Source organism: Pseudorasbora parva, chromosome 22 (assembly GCF_024679245.1).
Source record: "Pseudorasbora parva isolate DD20220531a chromosome 22, ASM2467924v1, whole genome shotgun sequence".
In the NCBI taxonomy this organism is placed as follows: Eukaryota; Metazoa; Chordata; class Actinopteri; order Cypriniformes; family Gobionidae; genus Pseudorasbora; species Pseudorasbora parva.
In genome coordinates this window covers 21,632,689-21,655,114 of record NC_090193.1, presented here as the reverse complement: position 1 = coordinate 21,655,114, position 22,426 = coordinate 21,632,689, and the positions used below count along the sequence as shown (strand labels likewise).

The following is a 22,426-nucleotide window of genomic DNA, read 5'->3' as shown; positions in this document are numbered from 1 at the left end:
CCATGTGCATGCATACAATACTATTGTTTAACTCCAGAAGGCCACTGGGGCTTTTGTGTCTGACCACATTTTGGCCAAAGTCATTTCCCTCCTTTTATTAAGCCTCCACAAAAAAACAGACAAAATTATTGACCAGTGACAGAAGGACTTTCTTTAGTCTTAAGGCACTCACTAAATTATTATTTGAAATCTATGATATTATTTACATTAGTGTTATTGGTGTTAATGTAAACAATTTACGAGTTCAATGTAGGGATGTGCGATATTGAAGAAAAAGGTGATATGCAATATCTTGTTAAATAATGCAATATTTGATATGCGATACGATATTGCAATTTGTGTCTAAAATCTATTTTAAAAAATATTTAAAAACTGAGAATGAAACAATTTGTTTCACATTCTTTCTGGGAAAAGAAAGCATCGCTACAACTTCTGAAAGTGACCAAAGTGTTTTAGCAAACATTTATGTCACAAATCATTCACGTTTCGGTGTGTGTGTGTCTCAGACAGCGCGAGACTGCAAGTTATTGTTTTTCGCAAATTATTGCGTAACTCTTTTGGAGATCAAGCAAGTCCCATAAGTAACAGCCGAGTCTATTCTCTACTCTATACGTCGACCTAAAACTTACACTTTTCACAATGTTAAAGTAGCTTATTAAAATCATTCAGATATTGCGTGCCGTTGCGATATCCATATTGCAATATGTATATTTGCGATATTTCGAAAATTTAGATATATTGCACAGCCCTAGTTCAATGTATTAAAGGTCCCCTTCTTCGCATGTTTTCGGAGCTTTGATTATGTTTACAGTGTGCAATATAACATGAGTTCATGTTTCGCATTTAAAAAAACACAGTATTTTTCACACAATTTACTTATCTGTACACCGCTGTTTCCTCTGTCCTAAAAACGGCCTGATGATTTCCTTGTTCTATGAAGTCCCTCCTTCAGAAACACGTAACGAGTTCTGATTGGGCCAGCGCTTCCCGTGTTGTGATTGGACAGCAGCTTAGCGCACTTTGCCCAGAAAGGTCCCGCCTCTTACCATAACGGGGAGATGCAAGCGCTGAATGCGCGCTCTTCTCCACGTGGGAGAGCAACAAGACCACGGCCCCTATTTTGCGTGTTCTTGTGGGCGGAGGGTTAGTCAACAAACGGTTCTAGTGATTTCATTCCTGAAGAAAGTGCAGGGGTGTAGTCCAAACCGGCCGTTCGCATTAGACTTTGAAAGGGAACTTCTGTTGAATAAAATATCTCGCTTGGCATTGAACTTTGAGCGTTATAAGTTTACAGGTATTATTTATGCTCTAACAGCAACATTTCACACTAACTAAAGTTTGAAAGATGGGATCGCGAAGAACGGGACCTTTAAAAAAGAAAAAACACATTTTCATAGAGCTTTCAAAATGTAAAATGTTTTACCCCCAAAACAACTTTTTTCTTATGATATAATCATGGCCATGTGGGTGGGGAAACATAATATGAACCAATAATAAATTGCAACAAACAATTCATAATTCTACGAAAGCGTAATGGATAAAAACAAATCCAGACATTATTTTCCACTAAAAATTTATCTCAGAAAGTTTCTCTCAGAAATAAGATCAAATTAATACTGGGCCTGGCTGAAGGTTATTGCATGTACAAAACACTAAGATATTTCTAAATATATGTATGTTCCACAGAAGACGAAAAAGTCATGAAGGTTTACTTTAAAACAATGTAAGGCTAATTAAATGATGATAAAATATTTATTTTGGGTGAACTGTCCCTTTAAATGTTATATTGGTCTTACCTTTGACTAAAATGCACACTGTTCCCCATCTTTCATTTGAGCTTAAAATGTACATGTGAACTTAAACTGTTGTGTTCCACAGAAGAAATAAAGTCATATGTGTTTTGAACAGCATTAAGGTGAGTAAATGATGACAAAATTGTCCTTTTGGGGTGAACTATCCCTTTAAATATTTTTGTTGTCTTTTACAGGCATGTGGCATCTCATCAGCTTGAACTAAAATCCACATACTGTTCCCCATTTTTCAATTGAGCTTAAAATGTATGCGTGAACTTGAAATTAAAATAAATCAAAAGAATCTGGTTTTGAATGGCCTTTTGACCACTAATAGCCACTCAATGAAATTACTTCTCTCATCCATCAAACAAGTCCCATACATCTCAAGCAAGTATCTCAAACTCCCTCTCCTGCTTTCTCAACCCTCAAGATGAATGATTACAGTGGCAAAATGACAAACACGCATCTCCAGATGAAACCCTGAGGAAATAGGCCAGAGGTAATGACAGAAACAGTGTGTCGTCTAGCCCCTGTATGAGCTTCTATTTCTGGGTGGAGCTCAGCGTGAATCATCTTCTCAGCCCTGTGGAGCTGTGATTCGGATTTAAAGCTCACCTTTTACGTAACATCAAACTTTCCAAATGCTGAAGAATAGCAGAATTGAAGGTGAAGGCTTAGTGTCCATCTTTAGAGCTTTTCCTTATGGACTACATGATTAAAGGGACAGTTCATCTAAAACTGAATGTTCTGCCATCATTTACTCCCTCTCTCATGTCGATCAAAACCCCTTTTTTCCCTCTAGAAAACAGAAGATATTTTGAAATATCTCTTAGTGAAAGTCACTGTGACATATGGGACACAGTGGTATTGAGAGTTTTTTTGGACCTCACTGACTTTCATTGCATGGACAATGACATTATTCATAAAATAAATTATTCCACCAAATAATTACTTTTTTCCACTTTTTTATTCCACCAAATAAAAAAGGGTGTCTCTTTAATTTAGAAATGAACTAAATTGTGTTTATGTAATGTTATGTAATGTAATGATTGTGTTTATGAACGTGTAGATACTATTCAATGTGGACGAGGGACAACTGCACACTAGGTTGAAGATACTTTAGTATTCCTGGAGTAATTCCAACCTTTGATTCTGAAGGACATCTAAAAAAAAAAAAAACTGGGCAACTTTGTGCAGATCCCCTAGTCCTGGTCTTTCTTGTTCAGAAGAAGCACATGAATGGAGTGGTATCTGAAGAGGCATTCTTCTCCTTTTGTGCCTCAAACCTCTTTTTAAATCCGCCCATCCAAAGTAGTGCCCCCTGGACAGGCCTGATGCTGGTCTCCAGTTTGTCCACTCTCACGGTGATCAACACTTTCTGAGGGTGCTTTTGACTTGCAAATGAATTCACAAAATGCTTTTCAATTCACAGTGTCAAGTTCTGTGAGCAAATGGGCATTTCAGACCAAGAACAGCCAAATTGTTAACACCTCAACAAGGTGTTAGCCAAAAGAAAAAGAAAAAAACGTGGAACGGGATTTGGATTCTGAACATGCCCAGATTTTGTCTAATTTCTCAGTATGCCGCCCACATATGCTTGCTCAGTGATATCTAGCTTAAGCTGACATATCAAAATGGAGCCTGGAAACTCGAGACAAACCCAAACAGAGAGGACCAGACCTACAAATAACCCATTTTAGATATTAAACCTAGCGACACTATGAAAAAAATCATACCATCCAGACACACACTGTCTGCTAAAACTCACCCGAATGTCGGTCCTCCCTACTGAGAGCCCTCGGCTCCCTGCAGGTATTATCTGTCTTCTGTCAGCTAATCGTAGTTGACTTGCGACCGGGGCGCTCTTCAGATCTACCCTGTCTCCAAGCCTGTGGTTGAAGCGCTTTGCTTGTCTGCAGACAGAGTAGTATTCATGCTAAATGCTAATCAGCTAGCTCCCACAGACATCGGTGGCTGTGAATGCTATGTTAACGCAATTAGCTAAAACGAATGATGCAAATTTAAAGCTGCGTTTGTTGTCTTTTATATTAGGCTGAAAGATATCAAATTGTAATTAAAATAATAAAAGCTACTATATAATAATGAAAGTCACCGAATGAATTAATACCTCCCCTTAGATGCAGAGAGATCTACCTAGCAACAATGTTTGTGATGCCTAACATAAGAAGACAGCATATGACTGGGCAGTAACCTGTCTGAGGCAGCATATGAGGGATCCACAGCACACTCGGTGGTGTGAAGGGCAGTGACAAATTGAATAATGCTGTGCCGCTTCGACGCTGGACGCTGGACGCTTTTGTTCAGGTGGTGAGGTGATCATTGCTCATTACATCAAGGGTGATGGCCCTTCAGCGCACCGTACTCCCTCTGCCACATCATCATTCCATCACACACACATATATACATGGGTACACACGCGTGCACACGCTCACCAAGGAAAAATGAGCTCTGAGCCCCAAAGGGACTCCAGACAATGGCTTGAAAATAAATCATATTGATGAGAAAGTTCCTCAGCTAGGAGCCATCTGTCCCTGTGAACGAGATGTGACTGAAGGGTTCGATCTTGCGCTCTTTTTTTTCGTATTCTTTCCCCTGACTCAACCCCACTACAACCCCGACCCCACCCCCACAACAACCCCACCCCCAATCCAACCCTTTAGCCTATATATGAGGCAGCCACCGCACGCACTAAGCCCCATACATCACCCACAAACCCTCTAATCCGTTGCCCGCATCTCAGGAGATCTCGCGAAACGAGACCGAAAGCATGCAGAAAAATAAGACCGACTTGCCTCGCCACAGTGCAGCCTCCAGACGGTAATCCTTTCTTTCTTTCTGGCGAGAAAACGCAGCAGCAACCTGTCCTCAGCTGCAATCCTGCTGTCTGCTACCGAGCAGAAAAACAAATGGAGGGATGGAGGGAGTGAGAGAGCCAAAGAGGGGGTGTGGAGGGGGGGTGGGGATGCAGGAGAGAGGAGGGGAGCGAGAGAGGGCAAGCAGGGGCTGGCTAACCACGGGGAGGCTTAAATAGACTGATAGATGAAGACGCGAACAGAGGGACTGAGAAGGAAATGTGAAAACACTAAGGGAGGGAGCGCCGTTCCAGCGGCATCTGTTATGTTGACGGTGTCGGTGATGTGAAAAGCTGGAGCGCGGAATGAGGAGAAGACAAAGGGCACGGCTTTTTGTTCCTTACTATTACAACACAGGACAACAATCAGAGAAATAAAATGTATGCAGGGCCACAAAAATACTTCACTTGCACCTGTTTCTAGCTGCTAAATATTTGAGAAACAGAAGGGGAAAAACAGCAATTTCTTCTGATACACAGAAGCAGAATGTGCACTCGACATCTGGATTTATAGCTCACATCGGGACATTTTACATTTGTAGCAGTTCGTTTTGCTTCCATCTGTCTCAATGAAATGCATATCTGTCTGCTTTCTCATAAAGAAAGGTTACAAAATACATTTGTTCACATTTTCTCACAGGTGCCATATCTGTATAGCCTAGAAATCTAGACGCATCCTAGCGGCGGCAAATCTAATCTGCCCGCGAGTGTCGTCTAGCAACTCTCAATACCCTTCTGAGCTGTAATCGCCTAACTCTTGCCGGGCCAATCACATCGTGCATAGAGTCGGTGGGCGGGGCCATAATGACGATGGCCGAGTTGCGTTTGCGCGCTTCTAGTAAACACAGAAACTGGCGAACAGCGGTCTTTCGAATCAGCTTTGACCGCGACTCTGGAAGACTTGGAGTTAAGCTTTTCTCTGAGAAAAGAACGGCACTGAAGTCTTTCTTAAAAAGGGAAGATGTGTTTGGAGTTTTGCCGACCGGATACGGCGAATGTTTAATCTGTCAACAAGCTCCGTTTCACCTTCGTTGCTCTGGTTGGTTGTAGCGCTATCCTATCGCGTGCAGAGGGAGTTTGAAAGACAACCGTTTATCCCGCCCCTCGGATTGAGCCCTGTCAATGGTGAGATTCCAGACCAAACATCTTGATGTGAGTCTGGCTTGTCAGGCTAATATCTGTAGGCTTGTAAATACACTGCATTTTTGTGAAATTTTGCTGGACAAAAATGTTCTATTATATATAATGCAAGAAACAATAATAACAATATAACAATTATTGTTATCATAACAACAATTATATTTATTATTATTGTTATTATTATTATTATTATTATTATTATTATTATTTCAATAAATAATTTGGCATATCATTTTTGTTATATACATCTGAAAAAGTGACAATAATAACAAATATTATTTAATCAGAAATATAATTAAAGCCATTAAAAAACTACAATAACCACAATAATTATATTATTAATTATAATAATCATTACTAATATTATTCTTTCATATTTTCATTCTGTTTGTTATAAAATATTAGCATTAATTAATTATTTGAGAAGCAAAGAGATACATCTGAAAAAAAGTGTTGCTGCTCCAGTAATACCACTTTGACTCAGTTCACAGTAACACTGCAAACTTTGTGAGGCAATAGACCATGGTCAGGGTAGAGGCACACAATGACAGTTGAATCTGCCTCTATATATTTAAATGTATTAGTCACATGCAGCCCGGTCTCAGGGTCACTTGCCTTCATTGTCACTCTTCTCCAGCCGGTCATTACACCCCCAACACAAACACAACACACATCCTTATACACACACTCCCTGCCACTGGCCACCTGGTGAGGCAACTAGCTGCTCGGGCCATCAGTGCACAAAAGAGACAGCTGCACCCACCACATTCTTCATGTATAAGCACAAACTGACCCTCTCTCACACACACACACACACACACTCACAAGCTCTGATCAATCTTGACTCATCGCTGTCATGTTCACCAGCACCACGTCATGTAAAATTACCAGGTAATTGACACCAAGATAACAACAGCTCCATTATACCAGATACTAAAATGCACATGCTTTCATCAAGATATGTTTGCATCCCACTAGAACAAACCGCTAATTACCGTGCAAATATGTGAGCTGAAATGTACATATGGCAAGGAGACTATATATATATATAATTTTTTTAATATATAAATGCAATGATTCCCATTTATGAAAATGACCAACACTTTATAGTTACCTTGCCACATGTACATTTCAGCTCACATTCTTGCACGTTTATTAGCGGTTTATTATCTGTTTTTAAATGTATTTATTTATATTTTATTTGTTAGGCTGTACAATATTCACCTTAATATAAACTTCCGTTCAAAACTTTTGAGTCTGTCAGATTTAAAAAATAAAGTAAGTAATAATTTTGCATTAAATGTATCAGTGACAGTAAACACATTTTAAACACAAATAAATGCTTGCCAACTCCAAACTTTTCAACACTTGGGACTTGGCTATATAAATAGCTGATTATGATCAGTTTTCCCAAGTAGGATAGTTGATGTGAACGTGAACAGACCCAAAGCCATGTCCATATTTTGTAATGTGATGTAGATTAAGTATAGTGACCTAAAATCACTGCCAGGCACTCCTATCATCTCATTTATGAAGTTACGACAGACAAATACTGATCCTAGATCAGCATGATCCAGTTGGTGCTCCAGTTTCACATAGATGGCCTCTCTCACAAATCTCATCAGTCCTCAATGTCCACAATCATCATAGCATGCCTAAAGGTAAAGCATACAATTTCTAAACCAATCTGTTTCTAAACCAATCCCAAACTCAACACTCACCCTGTCCCCCATTGTTCGACCAAAACAATTCTGTTTGATGCCATTAGTGGCAGAAATGTCACACTTCACGATTCAAGTGATTTTGGCCTTTCGAGTTCACACATATGGGTGACTTTGATTTCTAGGAGGCCACGTCTGTGTTTTTGTATCCACGAAACAGTGATGAAGTTGAGACGGAGCCCGCTACTTTGATCGGTCCTTCCCTCCCATCTGTCCCTCCAGCTGTCTCATGTCTATCAATCACTCTCAAACACACACTGCCGCCCAATTTCTGTCGCATCAGCAAATGGATCAGAGTGTTTAATCGGAGGCAGTCGACAACTCTGTTTACTAGAGAAAGACACAAAATTCATCATCCAAACAGTTAAAAGTTAAAAGCTGAGCAGTGGTTTCCTTTCATTTAGGCAACATTGAGAGTGCTGCTACAAATATTATGACTTATCTCACAGAGAAGTACGTCTGCAAAGCTGTAGTAAAAATACAGTGAGCTGCCTTTCTGTCTCTTGCCTTATGTAATGCTAGAGTTTTGCTTTGTTGTCTTAGTTTACATCACACTCTATTGAAATAAATTGTCAAATCTCCTGCACATTAAAGTTCGATGTTAGCATGTCGCTAAGCTAATCAAGCAAAAATCATACGACTTTGTACACAGATATACACAATTTTTATTGGAAATGGACATTTTTACTTGGTTTGCACTCTCATTCAATATCTTTCTGTTCAAAAGGGGTTTCAAGAAACATTTGTTATCGTTACCAATGTTGAAAACAGTTGTGCTGATTAATATTTTTGTGAAAACTGTGATACGATTTTTTTTCAACACCCTTTGATGGATATAAAGTATAAATAAAGAACAGCATTTATTTGAAATTGAAAGCTTTTGTAGCATTAAAATATATTTTCTGTCACTTTTGGCCAGTTTAATGCATCCTTACTGAATAAAAGTGCTGATTTTTTTTTATCTAACTAAACTGTAGTTTATGTCAAAATGAAATGAAAAGTATTGTTGGTGGTTATTTCATTTTAGTTGCTCCATTAACTGTTGTCAATGTAAAGTACTATAGTAACACAAAGTTACCTTTTTTCCTTTTAGTTCATTCTAGGATTGAGTTTCTTTGCAATGCATTCTGGGATTGACATGACAATATCAAAACAATGTTGCCGCTTACTTTTTAAAACAGCTTTATTTTTTTTATTTTTGTTTTGAGAATGGCATCTGTGATTTCTTAAAATGCTAGGTAGGCAACTCACTAGGTTTGGTAGCAGAGCTTTAGTGTCAAATCATTCAAAAGAAACAGGTTGCATGCATTTATGAAAAACTCAGTTTCTATAGACACATACATGTGCATCAAATTGTGCAAAGTGCACAAAGATACAGTATTACTGGTTTAAAACACATTCAAATCCATGCACAAGGGAAAAGTCTATCTGGACTTCTAGAAACATCTGTCCTACAGAACTGAAGCACGTCCACTCAACTGCACGTATCCAATGCTCTCCTCCTCTACACAAATACAAAAACACACACTATTTCATCACACTTCTCCAAAAACATGGCTGCCACCTACTCGATCGAAAGGAGAATTTCTGTGAATATTGATAGCGTCCTCCCTTCCACCGCCTCAGTATAAACAGTCCAGCCATCACTTTGTTGCGCACACAGCTTCTGCATACGAACTTTAGCAAAAGAATATAACAGAGAGAAATAGAGCAACATATAGAAGAGTACAGTACAGAGAATAGACTGTACACTGGAGATGAGTGTTTTGAAAGATAGAGAAAAGTAGATAAAAAAATGTAAAAAATACTCACAAGGCACAGCATGGCGGTAGAGGTTGTCTCGTATGGTTTGCTGAAGCTCGTAGTCGGCGGAGGATTTCGGAAACCTCTGGCTCAGGTAGTGCTTCAAGTCTTTATTGAGTTTATTTCCTGCAAAACAAAGGGGAACACGCACGTTATTGAACCTGAATTATAGGCGAACTCAGTAGATATCTGAAGTAGTGCAGTTTGCATCTGACTCACTGAATAAAAGTTCCTGCTAGTTGCTAATGCTGCTAAACACGGTCTAAAATGGCTAATCGTAGCAAGTACATATTTGTGATCGAACAAGGATTTTTGAGTGTTCCTATAGTATTGCGTCAAAGGGATAGTTCACCTAAAAATTTAAATTCTGTCATCATTTCCTCACCCTCAACTTGTTCCAAACCTGTACAAATGGAACAAGTTGTGTTCCACAGAAGAAATACCCTCACGTTGTTCCAAACCTAAACGAGTAAATTATGATCATTTTCATTTTTAGTATGGACTATCCCTTTAACAATGCTGAGAACACAGGTGAGAACACTCTTCATGCTTTGTGTATCCTTCTGGAGCATCAGTGAATGTTTGAACCTTTTTTAATAGGGGTGTGTGAGTCCCTCAGGTGTCCTCAGTGAGAAAAGATGGATCTCAAAATCTTATTGTCACTGCAGGAAAGGGTTCAAATATGCAAAAGATGCTGGAAACTGAAGAATTTGCAGGACCTGAATGATTTTTCTGAAGAACATTGGGCAGTTTACCTGCTCAGGACAAACAATGGACTCGTGAAAAAAGAAACTGCTGTGGATCATCCAGGAAACGACACCGTTTAATGGTTCATACACGTTTGAACATTTTACTCAATTCTGCTATTTTATGTCTTGTGGAATGTATGTAAAAAAAAATGATGTAAAATATCTTATTCAGCACAGTACTAAATAAAAAATAACATGCATTTTGTATGAGCTCTCACATTTTCACAGATTCTGCAAGGGGTTCACAAACTTTCTTGCAACTGTATATTAAAGGATTAGTTCACTTCAAAATGAAAATCTCCTGATAATTTACTCACCCCCATGTTATCCAAGATGTTTGTGTCTTTATTTATGGAAAAGAAATTACATTTTTTGAGGGGAAAAAAATCCTACGGATTGCGGAATCACACCTGAAAGGTCTCACTAGACGTAGGCAGAACAACCACCCCTGTTTGCAAAGTGCTCATGGGAAGACTAATACAAACGTGCTTTAGCAAAAAAAGGTTAAACAATGATGTCGGACGATTTTGAAGTTGGAGATGGAGTTTTTTTTTTTTTTTAAAGGGCATTTGTATTGGTCTTTGCATGTTCGTTTGGGGCCCCTTCTGCCTACGTGACCTTTCCGACGTGAATGCGCAATCCGTGACACATCGCAGAGCAGCACAAGATGAGTAATTTAGGTTATAAAGTATATATATATATATATATATATATAAAAATAAAATATTTTCTTGAAAATGACCAATGGTTTTGCTAGATAAGACCCTATTCCTTAGCTGGGATCGTACAGAGCCTCTGAAACCCTTGGAAGCCTTTTGAAACTGCATTGATTTGGACCTTCAACATTATGGTTGCTATTGAAGTCCATTATGTGGAGAAAACTCCTGGAATGTTTTCCACAAAAACCTAATTTCTTTTTGACTGAAGAAAGAAAGACACGAACATCTTGGAGAAAATTATAAAGAAATGTTCATTTTAAAGGTGAACTAATCCTTTACAACAGAAATTGAAAATGTATATTATAATTAGAATGTTGATTTAAATTATAATAATATTTTACAATATCGCTGTATTTGGATCAAATAAATGCCTTGGTAAGCATGAGAGACTTGAAAATCTTACAGACGGCAAACTTTTGAAAGGTAGTGTAAAAAACCATAATATTTACAATGATGTTTTTGGATGTTTGCATCAAGTATGTCTGGCAACCGTGTCTCCATGTAATAAATTACAAACAAACAACAACAAAAACACATTTGTAAACATATTAATCGATGAGCATGGACGTGAAACTGTAATCCGCTAGACATTAACTCACAGTAGCACACCTCCATTCACACTCATGGGGATACCTGGCTGCCACCTCAACCTAGTGCAAGCAATAGAGTGGGCCATGTGAAACATTTCCCACCCTCAGCTCCACCATCTGTTTAGAAGACACAGATCGCTTACCCAGCACCATTTCAAAGAGATGCCAATAGCCAAAAGCTGTTTATGTGTTAATGTGGTTCCGCTGGGTGCCCGCACCAATGCCAGATCACTCGCCAGCATTGCCTTTCTGACAAACCCTCGATTTCTCACATGTACGAGTGACTCCAGGGATTTCCCTTTACCGGATTAATGGGAATATTGCATTTCTGGAGAATTTCTTTGAATGGATAGTCTCATTAAGGCCTAATGATGTAATCAGTTTCTCCGTTTTCTCTCGCCCGCTCTGTAGTCTGCCGTTGATCAAATGAAACTGCATTTTTAAACTTTATGAACATACATAATTGATTTCCATGGTGATGCTAAGGGCTGTAAGTCTCAAATGCAGTCTTCTGTCCTTGCAGTTTTCATTCAAATGCAAACTTATGTGACATAAACAAGCGTAGACTGTCAGATAATAGTCCACTGTGACGTTTACACCAGTCTGAGCTCACATAGGGTGAAGATGCAAATGCTCATGAACAACATTTCGCATCCTTAAAGAACAAATGGAGAGTTTGTTAAACCTACAGGTGTTGATCAAGATGTGGAGATTTTTCTCAATCATTTCTAAATGTGAAGTTTAATAACCATTCATAATCCTCATCTATATTCTGCTGTGATTACCAATGCGATTCCTCCTGTGAGGTGTTTCGGGAATACGGGATTACCTTTGTACAACACACTGACTAAGATAAGTGTAGACTGGAGGAGTCTGATACTACATCAACACTTCTGTATTGTATTCTGGCAAAGAAATGAAAAGATAAAATGGAACAAAAAGTTCAAATTAACCATTCGAAGGGGGCACTTATGAGATCAAAAGAGTTTAACAACTGAAAAGTCTACATCTTACAATGTGGACAATGTAAAATCAAAATACACATGCTTTTAAAATTGAAAACTTATAGCAATTTCATTCCTGAAACAGATACTCATTGTGCAGACACATTTAAAAAGTATTTTCAATGTCCTCTTTTGTTTGGAGGATGAGTTTTACATTGAGTATGGAACTTGTTGTCCTTTTTTTTAAATACTCTTTTATTTTTATTCTCATCAGTGAGTTAAAAAAATAATAACCACAACATAGTTTTTTTACATTGTTTTTATAAATGTGCAAAAATTAATTCCGATTTAATATTGTGGTCTACAAATCCAGAACCTTTGTGGATATTTAAATTCATGAAATACAAATTCACCTAATCAATTCACTAAATTCATGTTATTGATCTTATCGAAATTGATTCATTTATGCATTTCATTTTTAAATTTTGACCTTTTATTTAATCAAGATGTCATAACTCTGGATCTTTCAATGAAACCGGGCTTCTCCAATCATTTAGTCCATTTAAACCCCACCCCTTTCTTAAAATCGACTGTAAGCTCACATTCAGATCTGTCTTCATCCAATCAACAAACAAAGAATAAACCAAATCCCTTCCTGCATGTATTTATTTTACAATAATCTGCTTTCCTTGAATGTGCATCACAATAAAGAAGAAAAGATCTGTTGCTACCATTGTTGCATTGCAACTGTTCAGGAAAACATAAAGAACACAAAGAAAACATAAAGAACAATTGTCGCTTCAGCAAAGTTTCTCATTTAAAAACTGAAAACCAGATCCAAAGCAGCAGACATCCACTTCAGTTGCACACATTGCAACAATGTAAAAATCGCTACCATGTTGAGCAGGCTGCATAATAAGCTAAAAATACAGTGATGCAAAAATAATTCAACATCATTTTTACTTTTGACAGTGTTAAAAAAAATGAAGCCACAGAAATGCTTTCAATGTTTTTCACTAATATGTAATATTGTGGTATATAAACCAAAACACTTAAGGATCTTAAATCGTTCAGTAAAATGCACAGACATTTTGATAAGGTTTCTCGTTTAAAACCTGAAAATGCACAGTGAGGTAAAATGTACAATTAGCTGTAGAACAAGTAAAAGCTCTGCCAGGCAATGTTCAAGCTAGAAGGTCAGAAAAGAGCTCTTCAATTCTAATTGAACCTCAGGAGGATTGTTTCTTAATCTAGCCACATCCAAGTCTAAAATTACATTTTGATGCGAAAACCCATTAGGCTGCTTTTTCAGAACTAAAACGGGAATAATATGTGAGTGTGAAACTTCCTGTTGAGTTGGTGTGTGCAGTCTGGCGCTGATGTTAGCGCCACGGCGTACCGCTGTGAATTAATCCCTGCAACAGGTTGTGAGTCATTACTCAAACCTACAGCAGCCAGACTACACACCCACCCCCATCCATCATCCCAAACTCGCTTTATTCCAATTAGCTGCTTACTAGTCCAACTCAGCGCCAACAATGGACTCCTGGCCAACCAGCGTTAAACCTGACGAGATCTGAGCTCACGGGCAGGGATATGAAGACGGATGTGATGTGTAGGAAGGGAAAACAAAGGCTTGGCATATTTTACAAATTTTTAATAAAAGACAACAATTGGATTTTGTATAGTTTACTCTACAATATGTCACTACCACCACTAAGGTGCTGTTATGGTATAGTACAAAATGTGTTACTAGAAAGTTGTACTGCAATCCACATATCTATTATCTACAGCAATGCTTTTTAACTTGAAAAGTTAGTAAAAACTAAATAAATAAATAAATACAAATGTTTTATTTAAAGAGAACCATGCCAGGCCATTAAGAAATAAATCAGGAATAAAGTAAATGTTTCGAGATTTACACACACACATATATTATATATATATATATAATTTTTTACTTAATCGGAATGGTACAAACGTTTTTTGTGAAAAGTTTTTTTACTTAAAGCTACACTGTGTAACTTTTTTATTTTATTTTTTGCTAAAAACACTTAGTTCTTTCAAAAATATATGTGTTCATTAATGTATATTTACTTCTTTCAAGTAATATTCTCATAAGTTTATAATATGCCATTGAAAATACATACAGGTGAGGGGTTTGAATGCTGGTCGCCATGTTGCCCCTCCATCTTGAAAGTACATTAGCCAAAGAGGGACATACCCATAAATTCAAGCTTCGCCTTTCGCGTTTTATCACTCGATGGCAACGTGTCGGAATGTGAAGAGGGGGATTGCCATGTTAATCTTGGACTAATTCAGCCACCGTAGGTGTTAAAACGAAATCAGAATTGAGAGGAACAGAAACTAATATTCACTGGATAGTCATATACCTTTCCACCGCTAGATGGGGGAAAATATCACACAGTGTAGCTTTAATCGGAATGGTACAAAACTTGGTAAAGGTTTTGGCCCTTGCTATGTGAAAAAACACAAAATCATGGACATGATTGGAAAAGGTTAAATGGTCCTGGAAAAAAGTCCACTTTGTACTCCTCAAATATGACTGCACCGGAAACAAATGGAAAAATCATTTTATCAAGTGGAAAATTCTGGCACTACACCCAAAAAAAATCATAGATAATCAAGCTCAAATTTGGAACACAACTTGTTTAGATGTATGACTTTATGATTTTCTTGCAATTGTACAGTAGAATGTGTTTTGGAATAATATGTTTCTTATAAAAATGGAAAGTTGCATTAGACATAACAAATAAAGTAAAATTCTATAACTTAAAGTTCCCTTTTCTAAAAGTTTTTTTTTTAAAGCAATAATCTTCCAAGCAGGGGCGTGGGACTGGGGGGATAAAGGGTACTGAGTAACCAGGGCCCAAGGCAGGGAAGTCCGTTTTCTATACATACACATACATGGTACGGGGGCCCAGCAAGATGGTTTGTACCCAGGGCCCAAAATTTGGTGCTACGCCCCTGCTTCCAAGTGTTCTTTTTAAAAAGAGACCTCACTTAAGTCTGCGCTCTAAACAGACATTCAAACTGTACGAAAAATTTAGTTTTCAGCTTAAAAAATTTAATAAATGGATTACTGCATAAATAGAATGCATGCACTATAAAATGCAATATATATATATATATATATATATATATATATATATATATATATATATATATATATATATATATATATATATATATATATAGCATTTTATTGCATATATATATAGCATTTTATTGCATATATATATATATAGCATTTTATTGCATATATATATATATATATATATATATATATATAAAAACATTAACAAAACTAAATATAGTATATTTATTCAATTGCAATTGCAATAAAAAATGTTAATTGTTGACCACCACTCGAAGAACACCAATTTGGTCTGATTTGAATGCTATAATGAGCAAACTGTTCCAAAGAGCAAAAACAGGATGTAAGGAAGGAAGAGGCTCACTGTCTCCCGCTCTGAGGACCCCTGATCTGGAATACTGCCTCCTTAAATTACTGTGCCGTTATTTGGTCTGGTAAATACAAAAGGGGTTAGAAAAATAAATAAATAAATAGTGTAGTGTACTCAAATGTTTAGGGTGTGTTTTACACAGACCCATGCACTTTTTACAGACGCTGAGTAGATTACACAAGATGTAATCGTATTATGTGCATTGTGAGTGATATGGAAATGGCTTTAATGCAGGGCAAAGAATGGATCTAAAAGCACCTTTTCGAGGAAACAAGTGTTTTGTGAAGAAAATATGATTACAGCATATTTTTAAACGGACAGTGCAGTCTTAAAGCCAATAATAACTACATAACTCATACACAACAAGTATAGCGAGAACCACAAAAATGTAAAAAAGGACAAACAAAATGACTCTTGAACATGAACTAACAATGTATTCTAAGTTGATTATTTATTGTTTATTAAGCAAATAAGTTTTTGGAGCATCTAATGCATCTTGCAGCATTCAATCTGCTGTGTGATATCTGTTGTGAGGCCAGTGGTTAGGCATCATTTTGCAGACTCTCTGCTGATTTATGTAGACCCTCTAGACATAAATTACAACGGTCCAATGGTGCACATCTTATCTTACAAGGTTGAATGGGTTCTTCTTGCTTAGTGTGTCCATAATCCTTGTGTGAAGATGATCAAGTAGCAGCACTCTCTTTATTTATTTTAATTTTTTTAAACAGTCTGTATTTTACTCCAGCACTCTCTAAAGAGGCTTCAGAAGGAAAGATAAGTCTGTGTCTGTTAATGCGTGTGCATCTGCGTATTGAGGTATGGGGGACACCATTTGGTGTCCGAGCCCCAAATCCCTCCTAAAACTGATAATTGGAGAACAAATTGCCACGGAACCAACTGCACCTGGCACAGAGATACTGATAAGCTCCCAACTGCGAGCGCACACTTAACACAGACAGCCAAAGCATGCTGGATTAATTCCAGCGTATTTATGTGTATCTGCATTTACAAAAGTGTGTAATACAACTGTCTCAGTTGCCAGGGTGTATCTTCAATTACCTGCTGGATCGCAATGCCCATCAGAATAAACTAAAGCACAGTGTGTTTAGAGGAGATTACTGGATCAGACAAAGCATCCGGCATTCAGAACGGAGAGATGAGAGAGAGGGAGCGTGTGTGTGTGTGTGTGTGTGTGTGTGTGTGTGTGTGTGTGTGTGTGTGTGTGTGTGTGTGTGTGTGTGTGTGTGTGTGTGTGTGTGTGTGTGTGTGTGTGTGTGTGTGTGTGTGTGTGTGTGTGTGTGTGTCTACAGGACCTGGTACCACTCAGAAACATCACTGCCAGCTGACGCCAGCCTTAAGTTCTAGGAAAAAACCAAATCCAGTAACTGAACACAGTCTTGCTTTACTCAGTTGGCTGTGGAGATGGAAAATGAAAGAACTGTCAGATTTGCAAATTTCTTTGGAGTCAAGCTATTTTCTGAACGTTTTCCTCTGCCTGTGCATGAAAGCAGGAAATATAGCTTTGTTCAGAAAGGCTCTTGGAAAAAAAACTGCTGCCTGACAGATAAGTAAAGAAAGTGTCTGACACAGAGATTAACCAGCAAAGTCTAAGGGCACCTGAGTGTAAAGGTAAATTCAAGTTCCAATTCTGACTGAACAGTGTTCATGTTAAAGGCATGTGGAGCACTATTTAACTAAGATAATCAAACAAGAACCAAACATATATGTTATGTATTTTGTATGTTTATATTACAATTTTGTAATATTTGTCATTGTATTTTTTGAATATAACATGATGTGTAATATGTATTAATTTTGTATTATTATTATTATTATTATTAATAATAATAATAATAATAATAATAATAATAATAATAATAATAATAATAATAATAATAATAATAATAATAATAATAATAATACACTGTAAAAAAATCCAAATCACAAAAAGTTAGGCTAATGATTATGTTTTAGTTAACTGGACAATTAAATGCAAAAAAGTTGGCTTAAACTTGGTTTCAGCAATTGTTGGACCAACCTAGTATTCATTGTAAATTTGATTTGTAATTGAAAAAAAAAAGTTAACAAGCATATAAGTTGGAACAAGTTAACAATGCATTCTGGGAGCATCACAGAAAACTCATCCACGGCTCCCAGCATGCATTGCGGCATGAAGCATGTCACCATTGTTGAGATTCATTGGCTGATTATTGATGTGTTTGGGAGAAAATATCACAGGAGGTCAAAGTGCTTAATGTACAATCAGTTTTAAACTAAGGTTTCAGCTTTTATTATTAAAACCATGTTGTATATTTTTCTAGAATCACAATAAGAAAAAGTTAATAACATATTGCTCATATTAAAGTCATCATGAAATCAGTGAATTAAGCCACAACACAATGATTCAATTCTTATTCAGCAGCCAGAGAAACACTCTATTATTAAAAAGTTTTCAAACTGCCCAACCAAAGAAAACACTAATCACCATGGTGACCAAAAAAAAAAGATAAAAACTCAGTCAGCTGAACAAAAGATCCTAAATTGGGGGACATGCGACCTTACTAAGTTATTGGAGTTGAGTGAACTACTTTGAGTAAAAGTTGAGTAAACTCAAAAACGCTGTGCAGCAAGTTGTCTTACAATTTTAAGTTATGTCAACTTTTCTTTTTTTTAAAGTGTAATAATAATAATAAAACATCTATAATTTAAAAACTATTTAAAAAAAAAAAAAAAAAAAACTAAATTTTAATTCAGTTTAAACCAGTTTCAGTGTAAAAGAGTATGGAGCATTATTTAAACGGTTAGTTCACCCAAAAATGAAATTGATGTCATTAATGACTCACCCTAATGTTGTTCCACGCCCGTAAGACCTCCGTTCATCTTCAGAACACAGTTTAAAGTATTTTATAATGCAGTCTATGCACACTATACTGTCCATGTCCAGAAAGGGAATAAAAACATCATCAAAGTAGTCCATATGACACATCAGTTAGTTAGTTAGAATCTCTTAAAGCATCGAAAATACATTTTGGCCTAAAAATAACAAAAGCTACGACTTTATACAGCATAGTCTTCTCTTCCATGTTCCTCAAATAAAGATTCAAACGGCCATGAATCAGTTCATTACAAATCGCTGTATTATTTAGTACCAAAACACCGTGCTGTGTTGCTTTCCTCTGGAACTATGTTCGTCGGTGAAATCATGGGTGAAACGGAACAAAAAAAGGTTGTTTGGGTCTAAAATGTAAGTAACTTAATATTAATTAGGCTACTTGTTTATTGAACTAGGCTACACCATTCATGCTACACAATTCACGATTGCAAAGTCGACTTGTGTCTTTAACAATATCATAAATCATAAATATCAACAACTACAAAAAACTCAAGCCCTTGGCTTAGGCTACAGACAGCACTGTATTCTCCTGTGACCAATGGTTTGTCTGTATGTGTATTCAGAGGCAGTGAGCAACTTTCAATTTAATAATAAATAACTACGTTAATGCGCGATAAAATAATTGTCGGCGTTAATTAATAAATGTGTTAACGCAATAATAATGCGTTAACTTGCCCAGCCCTAAATATAATATAATATTAATTAATATAATATAATTAATATAATATAAAATCTCTCATTTATGTATAAAAAAATAATAATAATCACAATTCAATTGTTTTACTTATTTTATTTTTCCTATGTATTACATTACAATTAAACACTACAAAAAATAAATAAAATAAAAAAGTCTAAATTTCAAACCACACTGCAGGGGAGACTTGATCATAGTTAACCATCATTAAAAAGCTTGCTCAAAGGCACCCTGCGGACAGACCATAGGGCTGTCAGTCTCCTCTACAAGATCAGTCTACTAACACCCTCTGTCCAGCTTACACTAAACACCATCTTAACTTTTTGACTATTAATCTTATAAGGCTAGCCTATATTTATCACAAATCAGAGTATTTGTTAAAATACACAGTCTCAGGTTAAAAACCCAGTGAGACAAACACAACCAAAGAGCGTGCTGTTCCTCTGTGTGTTCAAGATTCTGTGCAAAAAACAGGTATGAGGTCTGTAAACAGGCGTCTGTTTGGTATTCTGCTCTCGTTTCTTTCTCGGCTCTACACTGCCCTCTCTGTTTCCCTTCATTACGCCTGGCCTGCATCACACTGGGCCCTGTCGCCATGGCAACGCTGGTCAGAGCAGCTCATCCAGCCTTGACGTTTAAGTGTGCCGCCCCCTACTGGTGGTTAACAAGCACATACAATAACACAGGTAAACTCTCTTTTGGTGCCACATCCTAACATCCTTAAAAGAAAAAAAACTAAAACAGTACGGTATATTGTGAGCTCTATGAATCTTTCCAAAGTTATGGAAATAAAAAAGTCTTGTGAATTTGAGCACCATTGCACTTACTGGGCATTGTACCATAGAAACGGCCTTGATATATGAGCAAAAAATAACACCAATTACACATTACAAATATTAAACACAAATGTATACAAATAATATCATTTCGTGTGTGTGTGTGTGTGTGTGTGTGTGTGTGTGTGTGTGTGTGTGTGTGTGTGTGTGTGTGTGTGTGTGTGTGTGTGTGTGTGTGTGTCAGTTATTACATTATAGTTATGATATTACCCATGTACCCACTTTTCAAAATGATTATAGATCATACAGGATGAGTTTTTTTAGAAAGTAAAAATGCAGAATGTTTCCTGTGATGGGTAGGTTTAGGGGTAGGGGCAGTGTAAGGGGATAGAAAATACGGTTTGTACAGTATAAAAACTGTTGTGAGTGTGTGTGGTGTGCTTTTAACACAATGCCAGCTCCTGTGGTTATTTTCATAATGAGAAAAATGTATGGTAAAACTATATTTTTTGGTTTTTACACATTTTTTGTGCTTTGCTTTAGCCAACAATCCAGTAAAATAATCCTATGAATCATTTAAACATTTCAGTGAAATGAATTACATTGCACGCCAAATATTTAAAAAATAAATAATTAAACAGTATTATTGAAAAGATAAAATAAGAATCCTTTAAATGTAGCGGCACTTTTAATATAAGTACAGTCACAGTGTTACGTTAACCCCTCATTTATACTGCTTTACGCTCAAATTTATGACACTCGCAGCCTATCGCCGTTTATCCTGGACTTTAAATGACCATGCGAGATATAAGAGACAGGGACACTTTACAGCCGCATCTCTCTCAAGTAGCAAGTGAAATTGTTTACCACATTCCAGATTGCTTTTATCGATTCCCAGCACTCTGGGCAGAAAATATGCCTCCAATAATTCATCTCAGACATGCAGTGTTGATCAGATAGAGCTGTCGTTTATATTAGTCCTCTCTGACTGCATGCATCAGACAGGCTTTTTAGCTTGACTGGCCTTTATGGTTGTGTCTGACTACTGTTGGGGTTATCTGTGTGTTTTATGGGTGAGAGTGTGAATGGGCATGTGAATGAATTAACGTCTTTGGTGGATCACAAAGAAGCACTGAACTCAGAAGTCTTACATCTGTCCATTTACAATTATAATTATTAGTTTATATCCACTACACTAGTTCAAAAGTTTTAAGAATATTTTTTATTTAAATTATTTTATGAAATTAACACTGTTATTCAGCAAGGATGCATTAAATCGATCAAACGTGACAGTAAATATATTTATATTTATCAAGCAGCACAACAGTTTACAGCATTGATAATAAGAAATAATATGCCAAATTAGCATTTTAAAATGATTTCTGAAGAATCAAAAAGTAATGATGTTGAAAAATCTACATATTAAAGCAGAAAACTTTTATTTTAAATGGTAATAATCTATAAACAGTATTCATTTTTTACTGTATTTTTGATTAAATAAATGCAGCCATTATTGTGAGCATGAGATAACATAAAAAAATTGTACTGACCCCAAACTTTGGAAAGGCAGTGTGTTTCCGCAGCATGCATAACATTAAAAAAAACTAGGCTTTCATGTAACCTGTTTGAGGGGCAACCACAGGTAAACACATAGCCATACATTTGATGGCTGATAATAATTATTATTTTTCATGTTTTAAGTTTTTAATTGGCTAGAAAGCGAAGGAGAGAGTCTGAGTTTCTGCAGCAGATGCTGAATGGCACCAAGCCAAATAAATTAAAGTCAAAGATCATAACACTTTATGATGTTTTACCCTTGACGTTTCCAGTCTTTAGAAACAATACAAAATGGTGCTTCTATAGTAAATGGACTAACAATAATACCAAGTATGCATGCTATTTTTCATTTTTCAGTCTCCATCCCAAATTCACTCTTTACATTGCAATGTAATAACAAAACAAAAGACAAAAAATTCTACCAATATTGCAATTAATATTGAAAGCATGATGGCACATATAGTTTTTTATTTTGTTGGTTAACCTTTAAAATGAATGAAATGACTTATTGCAATTATAGGCTATATACCTTAACATAGCTTGACTCAAGTTCTCCCTTTAAAGGGGAGTAATAATACAATAATTTAAAAAATAGTCTGTACTCTATCCAGTCAAGCATCAGACAACCAAATTAAACTTTCACACCACCAAACAAATCAGACCTTTCTGATAGGATTAAGAGAG

General features: G+C 36.6%; 1 protein-coding gene across 7 annotated transcripts in view; it reads right to left on the bottom strand.

Annotated features, from left to right (window-relative positions):
* magi1b (membrane associated guanylate kinase, WW and PDZ domain containing 1b) overlaps positions 1–22,426 on the bottom strand; it is a 156,904-nt gene that overhangs the window by 75,198 nt on the left and 59,280 nt on the right. For all 7 annotated transcript variants that reach the window (XM_067432306.1, XM_067432300.1, XM_067432304.1 and 4 more), the window contains exon 2: positions 9,339–9,455. In XM_067432306.1, coding sequence (XP_067288407.1) covers positions 9,339–9,455 — 117 coding nt within the window. The remainder of the gene's footprint in view (positions 1–9,338; positions 9,456–22,426) is intronic.